General features: G+C 48.0%; 1 protein-coding gene across 1 annotated transcript in view; it reads left to right on the forward strand.

The window, feature by feature from the left end:
* The first annotated feature begins 805 nt into the window (after window positions 1-805).
* LOC135821362 (uncharacterized) overlaps window positions 806-19,097 on the forward strand; it is a 45,480-nt gene continuing 27,188 nt past the window's right edge. Inside the window, exons 1-4 of the mRNA XM_065334429.1 lie at window positions 806-2,619; window positions 8,026-8,106; window positions 12,875-12,960; window positions 15,899-15,966. Coding sequence (XP_065190501.1) covers window positions 1,076-2,619; window positions 8,026-8,106; window positions 12,875-12,960; window positions 15,899-15,966 — 1,779 coding nt within the window. The 5' untranslated portion in view covers window positions 806-1,075. The remainder of the gene's footprint in view (window positions 2,620-8,025; window positions 8,107-12,874; window positions 12,961-15,898; window positions 15,967-19,097) is intronic.

Raw genomic sequence — 19,097 nt, forward strand, 5'->3', positions numbered from 1 at the left:
TCAGTACTGCCATCGCAGGGCCGCCACTCGTTTTTGTAGCTAGCTGGGTAGGTCTAGACCAAGCCAGGGAGTGCTTGCCTGGTCTACACGCTACAACTACAAGTCACTTGCGTGTCTTCCAGTGGCAGTAGTGCATCCACGGACAAAAATGAACAGGTACACGTAGTGGTACAGGTGACAGAGCGAAGTGTGGACAGCGCACCGCGTGTACGTCACGTACTCTGAAACGGCACGCCGTTTTTATTACCTAGTGTGGACAGGCCCTTAGGGAGGTTCTGCTATACGTGAAACGTAGAGAAATCACGTAGAGAGCAGGTGTCTGGGTTAGAGTCTACGGCTTCGCGTGTTTTGGCTCCAGATTTCTACGCGGAGATCGGGTTCTCTACGTTGTGGCACACGCAGAGAAAATGCGTACGGATTTGCTGGGTATCGATCAACTGCATGCAGAAAACTGCCAAATATGGAAGGGGAAATTCCCAGTACACATTCCACGTGACTTCTCTAGGTGAAACGTAGAGCAGAACAGCATTTCTTTACGTTACGGGAACGCGAAGAAAGCTCGCGTGATTCTTTGCGTCGCGTTCCCAAAACGTAGAGCAGAACCTCCCTATTATACTATTAAATTTTCGTCACTTGGAGCATAGTGTACTAAAGTACTGATATTTTACAACTCCCTTTCGGCTTTCTTGACTCATCGCGCCAGGGGACTGGCAGCTCCCTGCTCCGCACCGCGTCGACCGACTACGATAAAATTAATGCAGTACTACAACTGCTACAGTCAGTGCATGATTGTGCTTCATCACCTGCACTGCACTGCAGTTGCAAGATTAGTTTTTCTTCCCTCTGCCGAAACAGGTAGAGAGAACTCAGGCCGTCAGGGGCCTCGAGGCTACAGCGAGGAAGTCAACAGTTACTGCTGAACGCATGGTAGTCACGGAGAGTGGCGCTTCCTGGGCACCCGTCGTCCGTCCAGCTTTCCAGTCGCCGGGTTTTGAGCTGTAGACTATTTTTCTCCCCGTTGTCTGTGTGCGTGTGCACGTGTGTGTGTGTGTCGTACGGCACCTCACGGGAGGACATGGATCTGCCAAGGCTCGTTGACCGGGATAATTATTCTTCGGCAGCAGTAAGGTTCGCAGCCGAAGAGAGACAGCGAGATGAAGAGGCAAGGAAAGCACGCGAAGAGCGACACCGAGAGGAAGGACGACAACGAAGCGCTAGCGAGATGCCAATGCTTGAGCCCGCTGCTGGCGAGGCCGTGCGCCTGCACCATGCGGAAGATGTTGTGGACGAGGCCGCTGATGAGCAGCGGTCCTGTCTTGGTGGGACGTTTCCCCGTGCATTGCCCAGACTGTCAAGACTCTCCAGTTCGAACTTTCTAGAGTTGAGCCTCCGGGACAGGGCAGAGTTTCCGAGCGCGCCGCCACGTGGCAGCATCTCCGCCACGTACAGCCCCCGAGCACAGGTGAAGAGGCAGGAACAGAGCAGCTCAGGGAGCCCGAGCGCCGCGGAAGAATCGCCAGCGTACACGGCGTGGCTGCAAGAGCACAACAACGGAAACCCTGCCATCGAGCTGCCCACCCTAATGGAGATGAGCAAGAGCGCCAGGTTACGTCGGGTGGCTATGGATGCACTGGACAGCTGCTCTCAGACCAGCGGAGATGGTGAGCAGGGCAGCCTGGTCAAAGATCTACGCAGCAGCTTAGCCCACTGGCCAGAGATAAAGGAGAGGAGCTCCGTAGCTGTGCCGTGCGCCTGGCAACAGCAGGCCTGGGAGGATTGCACGCGCGAGTACTGTACAAGGCTGCGACGCGTGAGCTCCAGTCTGCAGAATGCCGGCTTGCTGCCAGTGGAGTTGAGTTCCATGGTGATGGTGTACGAAGACGAGTCTGAGGCTGAGACTGGGCGGCCGGAGTCCGAACCGCAGCAGATCAGCAGCAGCACCACCAGCAGCAGCGGTAGTGGACTACCTCAACGCTGCACTCGTCCCTGTAGTTGCAACAGCTTCGGTGGTGCTGTAGGTGACCTGGGCAGCAGCAGCAGCAAGAACAGCAGCAGCAGCAAGAAGAGCAGCAGCAGGAAGAAGAGCAGCAGCAGCAGCAGGCGCTACCCGTCGTCGCTGCATGCATCTTCCCTTGTGTCCGGTGTGGCCGCACTTCAAATTACAGAGGAGGACGAGGCACTGATGGACCACGAATACGCCTGCGGCAGCAGCAGCAGCAGCAGCAGCGATGGCAGCGACGAGGACAGCAGCGGTGGCAGCAGCGACTGCGGTGTCGCACGGCGAGCAGCACGCCCTGAGAGTGCTCTGTGTGACTCTGTGTTCGGCACGGGCGCGACGGGGTCGTCCGTGTCCTCGCCGACAAGGCACAGCAGCCACTCGCACTCAGTCCAGCGAACGAGGGCAGCGTCGCAGCAGAGCTCCAGTCGCACCTCGCAGGCCAGTGCCGGGGGTGCTGCGGAGCGTGGAGAGAAGGTCATGCGGCTTCGAGCGGAGCCGTTCGATCCCGAGCGGCTGCTGAGGCGAATGAAGCGGGTGACGAACATGCGGCGGCACTCGGATGCTAGCGTAGCAGAGGACCAGAGTCGCAATCGTCTCACCATCAAGGTATATGGAGATACGTAAGTGTTACGTGACAGTGTAAAGCATACTTCATCCGTTAACAAAAACTTCGTGATGGATTTTGATGGATTTGAAAACGCTTACATTGCATTTCAAAACTATAGACGCGTAGGGTTTTTGAAATATTTCAAATTTGGCTGGACCTTTTTGAGAATAGTTTTCGGAATGTTGCTCAGGATCGCTCCACAATTACTCTCATATAGTTTCTAAACGATTGGATAACAGACGCCCAATTTGGAAAAAATTATGCACAAAGGGATCACAGATTTTATGTGGTATAGATGCTGGCATAACGGTTTTTGCCTAGGTACGCGTCTATAGTTTTGAAATGGACTGTAGAACAGATCAAGAACAGTTTGCATCGACTGCAAATCACTGAACGAAGGTAGTTCAGCATATGTGCAGCAGCGTCTTTACAAGAGAAACTGTTAGCGGAATGATCAGGGAGTTCAGTTTGCGTTGCTTTCGCTCGACTCATTTTTGACCCTGCGTCGCTGTCGTCATCTGCTGCACACGAGTCGTCATCTCTCTCGAGTCGTTGTTCAGATCGTTTCAGCCTTGCCTCGGCTTCTTTGATCACACTCCGCTTAACTTGATGTCGCTGTGGTTCAAGTAAGTTGGCTTTCAAGCTGCGTGATCCCCCGCGGCGGCAATTACTCGTTTCCACCTCAGAGTTGTAAAACTATTATACGACTCATTGGTTTCATCTCCGCTCTCCTGAACTCCGTGAAACGAGGAGTAAAGGCACAGCCAAACGGATTCCATTTTCTCTAGTGGATACTCTTGCCAGCACTGAACGGCAGCGGCTAGCAAGTCCAGTCGACTTTCCTTAGCCACGAGACTCGCGTCGGACTGCAGACTTCTGAAAGTATGCATGGTCATCGACATTCGATTCTGGGCTTTGCGCAGGTTGAACAAGAACTTGAGTTCAAGTTTATTTCATTGCGCCGTGCGATCGGAGCAGCTCCTTGTTCACTCGCTCATTGTGTGGGCTCGCTGCTCCGTTCCATCAGTCTCTATCATTAGGGAGGTTCTGCTATACGTGAAACGTAGAGAAATCACGTAGAGAGCAGGTGTCTGGGTTAGAGTCTACGGCTTCGCGTGTTTTGGCTCCAGATTTCTACGCGGAGATGGGGTTCTCTACGTTGTGGCACACGCAGAGAAAATGCGTACGGATTTGCTGGGTATCGATCAACTGCATGCAGAAAACTGCCAAATATGGAAGGGGAAATTCCCAGTACACATTCCACGTGACTTCTCTAGGTGAAACGTAGAGCAGAACAGCATTTCTTTACGTTACGGGAACGCGAAGAAAGTTCGCGTGATTCTTTGCGTCGCGTTCCCAAAACGTAGAGCAGAACCTCCCTACTCTCAAACTCAGTGCTAGAGTAGTAGAGAGGCCAAGCAGCGCATTCTCCCCCCGGAGAAGTGGTATTTCAGTTTCGCTCGCCGTGACTGTCATCACCTATGTTGCCACAGCGCATCCATCGATTCCGATCGGCATATTGTGAAGGGTCGCTTTCCTCGCATCATACCTCTTTCATGGCACGCCAGGGAAGGCCGAGAAAGTGATCACGACTCTTTTCACAGCAGTTTGTGCGCAAACCAGTCCCTCCAAAAGCCATCACGAAGTTTTTGTTAACGTAGTAAGCTTTTGTTAACGTAGTAAGCACAAGTATAGAAGGAGGGGGGGGGGGGGAGGTGATATGTGGAATTTGTGAAGGTTTTCTCGGGAAGTTTGGGAGAGAGTTTATGTGACGTGTCAACGCCCTCCTGCAGCTTAAAGCGGATAGCCACTGGGCCAATCGAAAGCGGTGAAAAGAGCTTCAATATATATATATATATCTGCCAGTCCGCTTCCGTTGACAATTTCAGCTTTCAAATCTTGTAACTGCAAGTCGTAAACAATAGTACCGGTCCCAAGCACCGTGAAAGACAGAGAAACAATCATCAGCGTAAGTACTACAACAATTGTGTAGCCTACATACTAGAACAAAAGGGGTAAGTAGCAGCATTCGGCCTTGTCCAGATTCTTATCAACCACCACACCACACCGCTGCACTCTCCGGCCGACATCAACACGTTGCCACAGCACACCATCAGCAAAATGACAATTCAGTTGGTACTCTGCTCCTTCAGACAGCAGCTGTTTCGATCATCAGGATCTCGTCAGTGAAGGTTGATAATGTAGAATGGCTAACAGATAGTGAACTTCACCCTTTTGTAGCAAAAAAGGGGGAAACATAATGGCGCATCTTAGGGGCAAAAAAGGGGGAAACATTATGGCGCATCTTAGGCGCGAAGATTAAGGCTAAGCAAAGGCGATACAGATAGACTACACTGAGGATACTAGTAATATAAAGAGTGTTAGTGAGAGTACAGTCATGTAGTGATAGCCAGGTGTGACTTCGATAGATGGCACAGCATAGCACGGCAAGTAGCAACGCGAGAGGCCCCTGGGGCATTCACTCCGTCCACTGACTCACCACACAGCACAGCACCTCACCATTGTCACGTCACAGCCATTCTTCAGACAGACACATTCTTTGTGAGCATGTGTTTGTCACTTCGTCACTTCATTGCCAAGCTACGGCATTATCATGGCAACTGAAGAATGGCTGTGACGTGACAATGGCGAGACAATGGTGTATACCTTTGCTTCTGCTTGCAAAGTATACGGCTTCCAAAGCATTCAGCAATCTAGCACTGCGTGATTGCCGTGCTGTGTATTCAGATGATTGTTTTTCGATTGTGTCACGTGTACGCAGCGCAAGATTGCTGAATGTTTTGGAAACCGAATACATCCACACAAACAAACCCAACCTTTGCAAGCAGAAGCAAATTAAATTCACACTTAGGCTCTTAGGTAGGTCGTCAAAACCTCCTTAGTTATGTCCAGTGGTTGTCTCTTGTTGTCGCACTACATGTCACGCTTATTGAGTTTTCTCGCACTTGCACCTTTGTGTCATTATTACTATGTGTATAGGTCACGCATTTTCGCTGTTTACTTTAGCTATCTTCTTCCTTGCGCTGTTTTACCACCTCCTGGACCTTACTGTACTTACAGTCCATTCATCGGAAACGGGCCCGCTGGCTTTTGAAAGTCGGATTTGGGCCGAATTGAGGATCAAAAACCCACTTTAAATCTCAAAAATCTGGGTTTTGGATCTGCTTCTCAATACATTTTACCATGGCATACCTGTCCTAATTTTGTAAAACCTGGCTGAATTTCTATTTCCCTATTATTGGACTTTTCTGGCCTCAAATGTGGCAAGGAGTAATTGCACGGGTCACACAATGCAGGACGTACTGTTGTTTTCACGATCTCTACAACTATGTGAGAGAGACACCAAAAAGTTAGGGTGCCAGTTTCCAATGAATGGACTGTAATCCACTGTTTCTATTCCTGTTCCTTTTCCCTTGCCTGTATATTTCACCTGATGAGAAGGCTTGAAAGTATACTTGTGAAAACTTTCAAGATGTTCATAATGGCTCTTCAAGCGCGCACTGCCTGCTGTATGCAAAGTGCCCCCATGGACCCCCACTGTTACGCTGCTTGAGCGTGTACATGTCTCTCCCTTGTGCGGTACCTTTCAACTTAACTTGCTCTGCTTTATATGGCGTTGTCTAAATTCTTCAGGAAGTAGATTGTTTGAAACTTTTTTCGACCTCTTTCGTCACGAAGAACTCGAGGAGGCAACAGTAACCTGCTTATCGTCCCTGCCCCTGCTTCTGCACATTCTACCAAATTGGTGACATGCTGGTGCAGTTCTCTGGAATGGCACGTATTCACTGAAGGCGCACGTGACTAGCGCTGCGGGGAAACAAGTAGGTTTTCTCATTTGCGTACATAGTAAATTCGCACTTTACTCTTGACTTGTTGAGCCGTCTCGAACGTTGTATTCCGCAAATTCCACTTCGTTGGGTCACTACTATTGTATACCTTGAAGACCAGTAGTCTATATCGAAAGAAACTCACAAGTTCCAGCGATTAGAGAAACTTCTTTTCCACGTATTTGTATATATTTGTATGCGGAATCGAACAAGTGTCCCCACAGCGTGGCTCACGTGCGCCCATACCATGTATGCAGCGTGGGCGTCCGCCATTTTGGATGAATACGTGCAATTCCCTCCAGGCGGATATCCGAGGCATCACCAAACTGGCCGCCTTCAAGTCAAGCGCTTTGCAACACATTCTTGCCTGCTTTTAGCTTTACGCCCATGTTTCTGTAGCTGTGCTGGAACTGCTCTATTTCGCCTTCAAGTCAAGCGCTTTGCAACACATTCTTGCCTGCTTTTAGCTTTACGCCCATGTTTCTGTAACTGTGCTGGAACTGCTCTATTTCGTCGCCACTATTTTACCATTAGCCATGCCCCCCCCCCCCCCCTCCTCCATCACCCTACACAGTGGGTCCATTGTTATTAGGCGTCTGCCTGTTTTGGTTCCTCCACTATAAATAAAAGAATACTACTACTAATGAGCCTGAAGTGTGTTCTTTTTATGAGTATAACCAAAATTATGCCACTAATTGTTATAATTATTATTTTGCTGGCATAATCCGCCAGTGCCTAGTATGTTCCATCCTCCGGTTCCCTCGCCTACCCGGATATTTTTTTGTGGAAAACGGATGTGTGCGGCTAAGCGAGGCCGGACTGTAATCCTGTCTCTTATGTAGATCCTAAAGCGCACTGTGCATTTCAGGTTTTTAAAGATCGCTCTCCAATCCTGATCATTGTCCAGGACCGACATATTTTGAGGGAAATTATTTTACTCAATCTGCGGACAGAACTGTTTCGTCCTTTGTGGACTCGTCAGCCCAGCACAGAGGAAATGAGGCCGAACCTGATAGCAATGGAAATAAAAATTTCCAATCAGGCCCGAACGTACCTTGCCAGAGTGCTCAAACTGACAAGTCGGTGAGCTCTGCATAACGCAAACAGCAAAGGCACTACTCCACGCAAGAGTGCTCAACTGCTACAAGAGCAGGAGCGGAATTGTTTTAAATGTTTAACCCTTTGCCAAACAAACATGCATACTTGTTGAGAGACTGTATGTGTGTGTTTGAGCGATCTTTTAAAATGAATTGGCTGCAATAGAGTCGACGCACTCTGCATGTCAGATACAGTAAACCTCTTTCCTGATAGCTATCAATGATTACAACATTCAGCTGAGCCACAAGGTCACATGACTAGACCTCATCTGTGTGTGTGCGAACGTGTGCGCGTGTGTGCACGCGTGCGAACGTGTGTGTGTGTGTGTGTGTGTGTGTGTTTGTGACTTTGTGTATGTGTGACTTTGTGTGTGTGTGTGCATACACGTGTGCTTTCGTGCGTGTACGTGCATTTGCGCATGTGGGTCTGCATGTTAACAACCTCTCTCTCTCTCTTCCGCCCCCGTCTGGCAGTGGCGTGGGCAAGTCGTCAGCTGTACTGGCTGCCTACGGTTTGCCACTTGTTCTGGAACACGGCTACGCATCACTGCGACAGTAAGTAACCATGATGACACGCTCAGTATGTCCATCATACAATGCCCTGTGTGGGTTATTCCCTCTTGTTATTTGTAATATTTTTTCATTGTTTTTGCTCACTGCCATGGCTGGCTATCGCGCCCCCCCCCCCCCCCACCTCCCTCCATATCGGCCTATATTCCCTGGCCACGGGAAGGTGAAATAAATAAAATAATAATAAAAAATGCTCTATTTCTACTCGAATCCATACATCCTGTACACACACCTTGTATACACTCTCTCTAACGGTCTCTAGGCTACACTGCAATTGATATACATTAGTTCAAATTTTCGTCCGCGTGATATTTATGAAGTGAAAAAATATAGTGCACTGCTGGTGGAGGGTTACTAGTGTGGGTACAAAGCAGAAAAATCCACACTTCTAGCAACACACCTTGTCTTGTGTCACTGCCGGCTTCCTTTTCCTCATGAATAGTGCCTCCATGATTCTGCAGTCAGCGTATGACCGTTGCCTGCTGGCGAGAACTTGTAGATGGGTGAATGGTGAGAATTTGTAGATGGGTGAATGGTGAGAACTTGTAGATGGGTGAATGAGAAGGGCCTCCTTTACGGGCAATCCAGAGAAAACTGAATAGATTATCATCAATGAATATGTCAATATAGTCGGGAAACCATTGAATTGAGTTAAATTAAGAATATTATTGTGTCAAATAAATATTGGATGATTGCAGATATTGTACCAACAATATATTATCTAATGTAAGATATTAATCCCACATAATTATTGAAGTGACATGTGATAATCTGCTCAGGTGAAGTGCAAAGCACTAACGAGCCTGACGGCACTGAGCAACAAATGAATTCAAACGTCTTTTGGTATACGAGCCACGACATCCACGGAAGCAAGTAATCCCACCGCAAAAGGCAAAATGATAATCGGGTACGCAGCATACCCATGACAACGGGGTATTTGAGATCATTATGGCGCCCTACAAAAAGGGAGGCCAAAGACTTTAAGACCTGATTGGTCTCAGGTCCACTGAATCCATATGTAGAAAACACCAGTGGGGTGAATGAGCCACGCTCAACGTTCACAACCCGACTGGCATATTGATTTTTCTTCGCTCGCTCATGGGATTTGAGCTGGATCAGGGCTTGTGATCGAGACAACACGAACGCTGCGGGGTGAGTAATCCTCACATCAAAAATGGCGTCTTGTTGCCACGACTTGCCACGACACGTCTTGTTGTTGTGGATGGGTGAATGTTGAGAACTTGTAGATTGGTGAATGGTGAGAACTGCGGTGACGATGGGAGGGTGTGCTGCTTTTGTCGATAATGGTCTCCCCATGGCTTTCCCAATGTCGCGTTCTTGGCTTGTCTGTAGTGCTCCTCAGTCCTCTTGCGTGTTGTCCTTTCTGTTTCCCCGACGTAATCATCTTAACAGATGGTACATGTCATAGAGTACACCACATCTTGGGACATACACGCATCACGTTTCAGATCACCATCGCATGCACGGCATTCAGCCGGCTGACCCCACCCCCTCTTCTCCCTCTGCTGCTGTAGTGTCCTGGGGCATTGTGGCTTGCTGAATGACGACGAGACCAATATATCATGTAGTGAGCGACCGGACGTAAAGACAACAGGCGCATCTCTATCGAACGACCTGACCACTTGACGAACCCTCCTTGCAAGCTGGTCGTTTACGTACGGTACCTTGACAAGTGACGTGTACTGTCGTTTCCCCTTCCGATGTGGTGTCTGCTGGTGGTGCTGCTCTGGGATGCGGGCGGTTGCCCGTGCGGTGTCTAATTGTTGTATGGCTGATGGTATAATGCGACATGGGAGGGTAGTGGTTCTCAAGGAGGAGTGTGGTGATCTTTTTAATCCCCCGTTGTCGTCCTGCCTCCGTTGTTGCGTTGTTGACTGCCCTGAGGATCTGGTTGTTGGCGATAGCGATTTTTGTTTCCATTGGCAAAGCAGACAAATATGACAAATGTACTGTACACCACTATGGGACGACTTGACAAATAACTCCCAGTCCAACTTGCCACCTGACACCGAGATTGACAGGTCCAAGTAACTGATGGTGCGAGAGTTGGTCGTGTGTGTATATTCTGCGGTGAATTGTATGCGTGGGTGGCGGGAATTGAGATAATCAACAAATGCCAGAAATGCAGCAATACCAAAGATCCAAACGAGCAATCATCAATATACCGACGATACAAGAGCGGTTTCAGGGGATACTCAGACAGGGCACGTGACTCGAATTTCGCACAAAGATAATAGCCAATGGGGTGCGCGAGGTGGTTGCCCATAGCTAGACCCTGCTGTTGTCGATAGATAACGCCGTCAAACTCAAAGAAATGTGACTCGAGGACAACCATGAGCATTTCGCGTATGTCTGATAATGACAGTGCAAACATATCAACTGATTCCTCATGCTCTTCTAATAACTCTATGGCCGCCGCATCGATGCTTTCTTGAATAGGAATACTCGAGTAGAGTGAAACAGCGTCCAGAGACGCTACAATACATTCCTCTGGGTGGTTTTTGAGGTTGCGCAACACCATCATACAATCTTCAGTACTCCGTAAATGTGCAGGCACGAATGGAAGCAATTGCGTAAGAATGCGCTCAAGCAGAAGTGAAATATTGCTGGTCCCATTTAGAAGCACCTTTTTGGGACTTGGCCCCCGGACCAAGAAAGTAGGTGACATGTTTAGTATGTCTGTCATGCATTGGGACCCCCCCCCCCCTCCTCCCTTCCATGGCCGCCCCACCTCCAAAGTCGGTGCGACGGGCCTGCTATGTATGTCGACACTAAAACCAGGCTTATATGCTGACAGCGTACCTTCAAAATAAGTATTTTATTCAAAACAGTACGAAATAGGGGTTGCGACTTCGGCGATGATTCGTAAGAAAGGGTTCGCTCCCTACATCGGAGCTCGCGCTACTCCGCCGATTTGACCTGACTGACTCACGACTGCCATCCAGAGAACACGAGAAGTCCATCGAACCTTCGACTCGACAAACCTGCAACGTGTTCTCTGGATGGCAGTCGCGAGTCAGTCAAGTGTCAAGTCAAATCGGCGGAATAGCGCGAGCTCCGGTGTGGGGAGCAAACCCTTAAAAAAAAATTCAAAACAGGCTTCAAAACAGGCTTTTATTTCCGTAGCTATTCAAGAGACGTTACTTCAGTAACGTCTGGCGCTAGCCAGGGTCCACACAGCTTTAATTCCGTGTTCGTTTGTTTGTTTGTGAAACCGGCATGCCTGGCGCTATCACGCACCTGTCTCATAACGTACCGTACCATCAAAGACAGCTGACCACAAACAGCTGGTCACAATATTCAAATCGGGCTTTCAAATGCAAGATCATAACGTGAAGCAACTTGGAAGAATGAGTATGAGTATGAATGCGAAGTGAATCGGGGGAATGCATGCAGGGCGATAGTGCGGGTTCGAATCCCAGGTTATGTCTTGAAAAGAATATAGGAGAAATGAAAAATTTATAACATCCCTATGCTTTTTTTGCCTAAGTCATCAAGGTGGCAGACGGTGTCGTACTACCCTCGGCCGTACCTGTCCCGTACTGTACCATCAAAGACAGCTGGCTACAAACAGCTGGCCACAATATTCAAATAGGGCTTTTAAATGCAAGATCATAACGTGAAGCAACTTGGAAGAATGAGTATGTATGCGAAGTGTGTCGGGGGATGATGCAGGGCGATAGGGCGGGTTCGAATCCCAGGTTATGTCTAAAAAAAGGAGAAATGAAAAAATTATAACATCCCTATGCTTTTTTTGCCTAGGTCATCAAGGTGGCAGACCATGTAGACGGTGTCGTATTACCCTCGGATGCAAAGAGAAATTTTGATGTAGCCAATCAATGGAAAAAAAACATTTCCATCAGTTCTAACAACATGCATGATGAGCTAGCTAGGCAAAAAAAGCATAGCGTAGGGCCCTGAGCTTCCAAGCTCTCTCGTTCAAAACAGGCTTCGAGACAGAACACAACTGTAGTGGAAGCAGAGAAGAAAGCCATGGACACAGCGGGAGCGCTGCGCCTTTTTGAAGACTTGGCGAGGATTGCCAGTCCAGTCAAAACGACGGCAAGGCCTGCGGAGATGACATTGGCAGCGATACTGACTTGATATCATTCGACGAAGAAAAGAAAAAAATGATCACCCTCTCCCTTCCCTGGAAAAATTGGAAATTGGGCCCATATAGGCCATATTTTATTATCCAAAAAGTATTCTTTCTAGACCAAGGAGTGGTATTATATGATAAATAAAGATAGAAATATTTACGATACTTCTCCATGATACTTCTCCATGCAGAAGTATCATGGAGAAGTATGTTTCAAAAGCACAATTCGCACATGAAGCGACGTAGCTAGTTGTAAATCTGACAAGGCCTTTCGTGCCATTACTTCTCGAATCAGTACATGGTGATAATATGACGAAGCACAGCGATGTCAATTTATACAGCACATTGGGGAAAAATGTGTACTGATTTGAGAAGTAACGGCACGCAATGCCTCACCAGATTTACAACTGGCTTCGTCTCTTCGTGTGCTATGTTACCCTTCAACTAAGTCTCTATTCAAAAAGCACAATATGAAATTAGTGGCGCAGTTTGGCCTCACCTGCCACGCCTGTGATTTTTGTTTTTTTAAGTACTGTTTGGACTTGCGTGGAATCTTCATCAGAACGCTTGATTCCGTTTTCAGTGGAGTTTCACGAGATTTTGCACCGTGTGTTACCGTGTCTGCCACCCTAGGGACCTGCCGTATAATGGTGTCTATCTGGACGAGAGTGATTATGGTGGAGCACAGGACACGGATGTGGAGCTTGTTGAAACAAATGGTAAGCTGGGTTAATGTGCGGAGAACACGATCATGCATAATACTCTAGTCCATGTACGCAGAACACTGTCTATTTGGCTGGTAACACTGTCTGTTTGGCTGGTAACACTGTCTGTTTGGCTGGTAACACTGTCTGTTTGGCTGGTAACGCTGTCTGTTTGGCTGGAACGCTGTCTGTTTGGCTGGTAACGCTGTCTGTTTGGCTGGTAACGCTGTCTGTTTGGCTGGAACGCTGTCTGTTTGGCTGGTAACGCTGTCTGTTTGGCTGGTAACACTGTCTGTTTGGCTGGTAACACTGTCTGTTTGGCTGGTAACACTGTCTGTTTGGCTGGTAACGCTGTCTGTTTGGCTGGAACGCTGTCTGTTTGGCTGGTAACGCTGTCTGTTTGGCTGGTAACACTGTCTGTTTGGCTGGAACGCTGTCTGTTTGGCTGGTAACGCTGTCTGTTTGGCTGGTAACACTGTCTGTTTGGCTGGTAACACTGTCTGTTTGGCTGGTAACGCTGTCTGTTTGACTGGTAACGCTGTCTGTTTGGCTGGTAACGCTGTCTGTTTGGCTGGAACGCTGTCTGTTTGGCTGGAACGCTGTCTGTTTGGCTGGAACGCTGTCTGTTTGGCTGGTAACACTGTCTGTTTGGCTGGAACGCTGTCTGTTTGGCTGGTAATGCTGTCTGTTTGACTGGTAACACTGTCTGTTTGGCTGGAACGCTGTCTGTTTGGCTGGTAACACTGTCTGTTTGGCTGGTAACGCTGTCTGTTTGGCTGGTAATGCTGTCTGTTTGACTGGTAACGCTGTCTGTTTGGCTGGAACGCTGTCTGTTTGGCTGGTAACACTGTCTGGTTGGCTGGTAATGCTGTCTGTTTGGCTGGTAACACTGTCTGGTTGGCTGGTAATGCTGTCTGTTTGGCTGGAACGCTGTCTGTTTGGCTGGTAATGCTGTCTGTTTGACTGGTAACACTGTCTGTTTGGCTGGAACGCTGTCTGTTTGGCTGGTAACACTGTCTGTTTGGCTGGTAACGCTGTCTGTTTGGCTGGTAATGCTGTCTGTTTGACTGGTAACGCTGTCTGTTTGACTGGTAACGCTGTCTGTTTGGCTGGTAACACTGTCTGTTTGGCTGGAACGCTGTCTGTTTGGCTGGAACGCTGTCTGTTTGGCTGGAACGCTGTCTGTTTGGCTGGTAACACTGTCTGTTTGGCTGGAACGCTGTCTGTTTGGCTGGTAATGCTGTCTGTTTGGCTGGTAATGCTGTCTGTTTGACTGGAACGCTGTCTGTTTGGCTGGTAACGCTGTCTGTTTGGCTGGTAACGCTGTCTGTTTGGCTGGTAATGCTGTCTGTTTGACTGGTAACGCTGTCTGTTTGGCTGGAACGCTGTCTGTTTGGCTGGTAACACTGTCTGTTTGGCTGGTAACACTGTCTGTTTGGCTGGTAATGCTGTCTGTTTGGCTGGTAACACTGTCTGTTTGGCTGGTAACGCTGTCTGTTTGGCTGGTAATGCTGTCTGTTTGGCTGGAACGCTGTCTGTTTGGCTGGTAACACTGTCTGTTTGGCTGGAACGCTGTCTGTTTGGCTGGTAATGCTGTCTGTTTGACTGGTAACACTGTCTGTTTGGCTGGAACGCTGTCTGTTTGGCTGGTAACACTGTCTGTTTGGCTGGTAACGCTGTCTGTTTGGCTGGTAATGCTGTCTGTTTGACTGGTAACGCTGTCTGTTTGGCTGGAACGCTGTCTGTTTGGCTGGTAACACTGTCTGGTTGGCTGGTAATGCTGTCTGTTTGGCTGGAACGCTGTCTGTTTGGCTGGTAATGCTGTCTGTTTGACTGGTAACACTGTCTGTTTGGCTGGAACGCTGTCTGTTTGGCTGGAAACACTGTCTGTTTGGCTGGTAACGCTGTCTGTTTGGCTGGTAATGCTGTCTGTTTGACTGGTAACGCTGTCTGTTTGACTGGTAACGCTGTCTGTTTGGCTGGTAACACTGTCTGTTTGGCTGGAACGCTGTCTGTTTGGCTGGAACGCTGTCTGTTTGGCTGGAACGCTGTCTGTTTGGCTGGTAACACTGTCTGTTTGGCTGGAACGCTGTCTGTTTGGCTGGTAATGCTGTCTGTTTGACTGGTAACACTGTCTGTTTGGCTGGAACGCTGTCTGTTTGGCTGGTAACACTGTCTGTTTGGCTGGTAACGCTGTCTGTTTGGCTGGTAATGCTGTCTGTTTGACTGGTAACGCTGTCTGTTTGGCTGGAACGCTGTCTGTTTGGCTGGTAACACTGTCTGTTTGGCTGGTAACACTGTCTGTTTGGCTGGTAATGCTGTCTGTTTGGCTGGTAATGCTGTCTGTTTGGCTGGTAACACTGTCTGTTTGGCTGGTAACGCTGTCTGTTTGGCTGGTAATGCTGTCTGTTTGGCTGGAACGCTGTCTGTTTGGCTGGAACGCTGTCTGTTTGGCTGGTAACACTGTCTGTTTGGCTGGTAACACTGTCTGTTTGGCTGGTAATGCTGTCTGTTTGGCTGGTAACACTGTCTGTTTGGCTGGAACGCTGTCTGTTTGGCTGGTAACGCTGTCTGTTTGGCTGGTAATGCTGTCTGTTTGGCTGGTAATGCTGTCTGTTTGGCTGGTAATGCTGTCTGTTTGGCTGGTAATGCTGTCTGTTTGGCTGGTAATGCTGTCTGTTTGGCTGGTAATGCTGTCTGTTTGGCTGGTAATGCTGTCTGTTTGGCTGGTAATGCTGTCTGTTTGGCTGGTAACGCTGTCTGTTTGGCTGGTAATGCTGTCTGTTTGGCTGGTAACACTGTCTGTTTGGCTGGTAACGCTGTCTGTTTGACTGGCGTGTGTGTGTGTTGTTGTTGTTGTTGTCGTCGTTGTTGTTGTTGTTGTTGTTGTTGTTGTTGTTGTTGTTGTTGTTGTTGTTGTTGTTGTTGTTGTTGTTGTTGTTGTTGTGCACAGCCGTGATAGAGGCAGGCCCCTATGTGAAACGAAGGTTTAGTGGGAGAAACGGCTTCTGCAAAGCACCGGTAGGTCAAAGGGAAAACCCCCAATACAGGTCCTCCCTCGTTATAACAAGTCCGGTCAGTACATAACCCCCCCCCCCCCCCCCCAATACAGGTCCTCCCTCGTTATAACAAGTCCGGTCAGTACGAAAAAAACCCATACAGGTCCTCCCTTGTTATAACAAGTCGGGTCAGTACATAAACCCCAATACAGGTCGGTCTTCCCTCGTTATAACAAGTCCGGTCAGTACAAAAAAAACCAACACAGGTCTTCCCTCGTTATAACAAGTCCGGTCAGTACAAAAACCCCAATACAGGTCCTCCCTGGTTATAACAAGTCCGGTCAGTACATAACCCCCCAATACAGGTCCTCCCTAGTTATAACAAGTCCGGTCAGTACAAAAACCCCAATAGAGGTCCTCCCTGGTTATAACAAGTCCGGTCAGTACAAAAACCCCAATACAGGTCCTCCCTGGTTATAACAAGTCCGGTCAGTACAAAAACCCCAATACAGGTCCTCCCTGGTTATAACAAGTCCGGTCAGTACAAAAACCCCAATACAGGTCGGTCTTCCCTCGTTATAACAAGTCCGGTCAGTACAAAAAAAACCAACACAGGTCTTCCCTCGTTATAACAAGTCCGGTCAGTACAAAAACCCCGTTGGTAAATAAAATTCTGACATGCCCTGGCGAAACGTGGTCTATACAACTGTTTCCAGGTCTGCTTACCACATAATCGTTAGTACGTACAATTCGCTATAACTTATGACGACTCTTGAGCTAAGTCAATGGAGTGTCAAACCCACAGTATGAAACACTCTAATTTCAGAAATTTTCGGTGCTAAATATTTTCGGTATGAGGGCAAAATGCCAGGTTAGGTGAACAGAAACTTTAGGTACAGAGAAGCAGTTCCCTATTGGATTATGTGTGTTAGTGTTTGCTCGGTGTATGGAAAATTTAGGTATGAAACAGAGGCACCGAAAGGACCAAAAATGTAAGTACACCGAATATTTGTGAAATTCCAGTAATTCTGTAATCCTAACCTGACCAAGGTGAAACACACACCTAATAAAGCAATCGGATTCAGCATACTCTATCTGTGTGTCCGTAGCTACATGTACGATCTTTCGGATCTGGGGAGCACCCGTGATGGAGATTTTCAATCGTCTAGTAACGAGTTTAAGTGGCAATAAATTATGTTGTATTGAGGGTATCCCATAAAAGTACAGATCTGCGCTTCTTATATCTATAATTTCCAGTCCCGTCAGAAGATAAGTCTCGTTATAAGATCACTTTTTTGATGGCCATGAGATATCTAATAAGGCCGGTTTTACACTACGACATTTCGCGCTACTTTTGATCAGACTCTGACGGTTGCCAATGGTTTCGGGCCACGCGATCCAAACGCAAGCCGTGCCGTGAGAAAATCCTGACTTGGGCTTTGGAGGCCAGGTCGGCGTTTCCGTGAGCCGCTACCGTGAGACGTGAACTCATTGCGCCCATCTTTCCGAGTGCTCCTTTGGTCCATGGCCAGCAATCAAGGACATCTGAGAGTTGTAATTTTTGTACTCCTCCGAGGTGTGATTTTTGGCGTGCTGGGCCAAGCACAAGGAAGCCAACTGCAAAAAAACTGCAGAAAATCGTTGTTGTTTGATCCTTTGGTGTAATCTTTGTTTCTAGTCGAAGCTGGTTGCTGTTTGGAGCAGAAACGCTGAAATTGACTATTTTCTGCATGTACTCATACATGTACTCATGTACTCAGGCATGCAGTCTCACTCGTATTTTAGCTATTTTTCTGGAATGGATGCTGCTCTGCGCCCCTTGGTGAACATTTCCTGCGCTCGTGGAGCAGCTGAAAAGGACCACTGGTATGTCTGGTTCCTGGTTTGAAAGTGGAGAGTCGACTTTTGTGCCTTGAAAAAGGAGTAGAGAGCGATAAAGGTACGTCTGTGGCTGATTTTTGAGTGCTCCTCGTACATTTTTGATCGTGATAGAAATTCTCAGACCAAAGTCAGACCAAAGTCAGCGCGATGATAGTCGTACAGTTTTCTTGTGAATTTTTTAGTTGTTTCATCTCGTATCTATGTCAGTATCGTGATGGTGAAGTGGAGAGGGTGATTTCTTCCTCTAGGCTTCGTTCGGCCGACTTTGCTTCGTCCTCGTTGAAAAGTGATCCTGAAAAAAAGGTCGATTCGCAAAATTATGTTGATTTTCAATGTACGAGATGACATGCGATTGCTGGCTATGAGCTTGTGTTCGCTTTTGAAATTAGCTCCGGATTTGACCCTCAGCATGCCCAAGAGAGAATTAATAGAAGCAAGTTCTTTCAGATTCTGTGAAGATGATCGGGAATAGATGCGCACAAGGCAAAACAAGCGCCTCGACCGAGGTGAAACTTGCATTCTAGGATCGCAGCCGGAAAGCTACAAACACGAGCTGGGCGTGATGAAGAAGAGATCAACGGATCTATGTGAGACAATGTTCTGGCCTAGCCGGCTAGTCCGAGAGGCCCGTTGTTGACCTAGGATACTATGCAGGCCGCTTGTGAGTTGAGTAATTTGGTCCACAAATTTCATTTCTCACACCTCGGTTACAAGTACATGTAGTTAGTTGAAAAGGACTTCAGCGCAAGCGAGTCTGACGTTCATGCGAAACTGGCTGTCGGGTGACGGAATACTCTTCCTACGCGAGGCGCAACGGCCAGCTGAATCTCCTTGATGCATGGTCGCTTGCCCTCCTTCTCCATTGTTCAGATTCAGTGCATTTTGTACTTTCCAAAGCCAAGGTCTTTTCGTAGCGCGCGTGTACGTGCAGTCATGTGCATGATTGTACACAAGAGAGAGATTGGAAGGTTTGTTACAACTCTGAGTTTCACGTTTTACTACTATCATCAGGCAACTCGTAGTAGTACGTGAAACTCAGAGTTGTAGTAACAAACCTTCCAATTTCTCTCTTGTGTACAAGGCTCTGCCCTACATGGATAGTGAGCACTCTGCAGACAGTGAAGCAAACCACTTGACTATGTACATGAATGTACAGTCCATTCATCGGAAACTGGCCCGCTGGCTTTTGAAAGTCGGATTTGGGCCGAATTGAGGATCAAAAACCCACTTTAAATCTCAAAAATCTGGGTTTTGGATCTGCTTCTCCATACA

This window comes from Sycon ciliatum, chromosome 7 (assembly GCF_964019385.1).
Source record: "Sycon ciliatum chromosome 7, ocSycCili1.1, whole genome shotgun sequence".
NCBI classification, from domain to species: domain Eukaryota; kingdom Metazoa; phylum Porifera; class Calcarea; order Leucosolenida; family Sycettidae; genus Sycon; species Sycon ciliatum.